Genomic DNA, 2,040 nt, shown 5'->3' on the forward strand with positions numbered 1-2,040 from the left:
GTTTTCCTCTCACACTGTTGGCGGTTTAAGGTGGAAACAAATGGAGAAAGTGGCTGATTCACGTCTGTCAGCAGCTGGTTTCGGTCTGAACATCTTATTTCCTAAAGTAATAACAGACCTACAGTCGCATCACATTCCCACTCTCTGTTCACATCAAACTCAATCACAGAGCTTCTCTTCAAATTAAAACCCTGTTTGTCTCCTGAGGCCAGAATCATGATCTTTTAGATCTTTTACTGAGAACCAGAACTTTCTTCATGAGATTCTACTGAGTTTATCTGTCACATCAGGTTGTCTTTATTCTGTTTCCAGTTAAAAGCTGTTTCTGAAAAACTGCTTCACCAGTAAGTTTTTACCTCAGTGTTAATAAAGTTTTTACCTCTGTATCCAGTGTTGCAGACACAGATGGCCTGCTGGGAGTCGTCGCTGCGGTAACAACTTCCTGCAAACTGCCGCTGGCTGCCGGGGCCGTCGGGACACATGCAGGGACGACAGTGGTCACCTGAGCCCAACACCGGGTCACCATAGTAACCATCCAGACATCTGAACAAAGGTGTGAGAAAGTCAGGAGGACAACAAAGAAATCTGATCTCGGGGGGTTGGGGGGTGACTGACTGACTGACTGACTGACTGTCTGACTGACTGACTGCTGTACCTGTCACAGGTGTGTCCGGTGCTCTGGTCCCTGCAGTTGATACAGTATCCAGTAGTGGGGTCGCAGTCGTCCGAGTGTCCGTTGCAGGAGCAGGGTCGGCAGGTGGGGAAACCCCAGTGACCCGGCAGACAGCGATCACACTGTCGACCATACGCTCCCGAAACACAAACACACTGACCGGTCAGCTGATCACAAAATGGACTCTGTGAACCCTGAGGGTCACATGCACAAGCTGCAGAAACACACAACAATGTACAAACATCTGGTCAGACTCTGAAAACCAAGATCATTTAAACTTCACTGAAACGCTCAGGATCCACAGTCACATGACGTCACGTCGACGTTCATGTTTGTGAGAAACCATCTCTCACTTCAGTGAGACAGAAACAGATTCAATCAACAGACATGTTACATCAACAGACAACAATTAAATGTTGAGACTTCTAGATTCAGTACCTCTGCAGCCGTTGGGTCCAAATTGGAACGTGGCCGGAGCACATCTGTCGCAGTTCCTGCCGACCACGTTGGGGCGACACTGACACTGACCCCCACTGGGATCGCACACGGTGCTCAGGGAGCCCTGAAGGTCACACTGACATTCTGGGAAAAGGAGTCCAACACAGGACATGTGAGAAACCCAATAAGCTGCAATTATTCAAAGAAAACAAACTCTCCACAGATCCTGTCTGAGAGAGAGGCTGACAGATTTACGAGCTGGGAGGTCTGGGGGTGTCTGAGGAATGTGAAGAGGAAGAAACCAGTTGTGTCTTGTTGAGGAGGTGAAACACTGAGGAGTGACTCCACTCAGAGATTAACAATAACACCAGGAAGGAAAGGAGGAATGAAACAGCTGTAGTGGAGAGAGGAAAATGAAGATGATGTTAGGGGTCAAAGGTCAGTGTTGAAAAACTCAGTGAGCAGAGTCAGACTGAGAGAAGAAGGATGTTAGACGATGAATGGTTCTTTGTGTTTGTTTCTGCTGCAGCTCCTCTTCCTGTGCAGCAGACCTCCATCAGCCCTCCTTCTATTCTTTTAATTTGAATTTTATTTTAATGTTTTGTTGCTTTTCTTTCTTTTTTGTGCTACAAATAAATGTGCTTTTCCTAATCCGATCCTCTGTGTGAATCAGACCTGAACAGGCTTCATAAAACCCCGAGAATTCCTCCTGTTCTCATTCCACAGAGGTCAAAGTTCAGAGATTCATCAGGCGCCCTGCAGGAACGTTTTCATCTTTGTCTTCTAAAACTCTTGACGTTTCTGTCAGGTTTGTTCCTACAAGTGTTTGAGGTCTGATTCATGAAACCTCCTGAGCTTTGTCATTAGTAACATAAGAAAACCGATGTATGTGATGGATGATCTTAAATGATTCTCATCCTCTGAGTGGT

The 2,040-nt window shown here is 46.3% G+C and overlaps 1 protein-coding gene across 1 annotated transcript; it reads right to left on the reverse strand.

Moving 5' to 3' along the window:
• Positions 1-379: 379 nt before the first annotated feature.
• LOC111666206 (laminin subunit beta-1-like) lies at positions 380-1,537 on the reverse strand (the record flags this gene model as incomplete). Its single annotated transcript, XM_023421480.2, has 3 exons — positions 1,112-1,537; positions 656-887; positions 380-543 (listed from the first exon to the last, which is right to left on the reverse strand). Coding segments are annotated over exons 1-3 (568 nt in total), but the record flags the coding sequence as incomplete, so codon positions are not given.
• Positions 1,538-2,040: the final 503 nt, after the last annotated feature.

The sequence above is a fragment of the Seriola lalandi genome, unplaced genomic scaffold (genome assembly GCF_002814215.2).
Source record: "Seriola lalandi dorsalis isolate HSWRI2012SDOR001 ecotype SW California unplaced genomic scaffold, Sedor1 jcf7180002002748, whole genome shotgun sequence".
Taxonomy (NCBI): domain Eukaryota; kingdom Metazoa; phylum Chordata; class Actinopteri; order Carangiformes; family Carangidae; genus Seriola; species Seriola lalandi.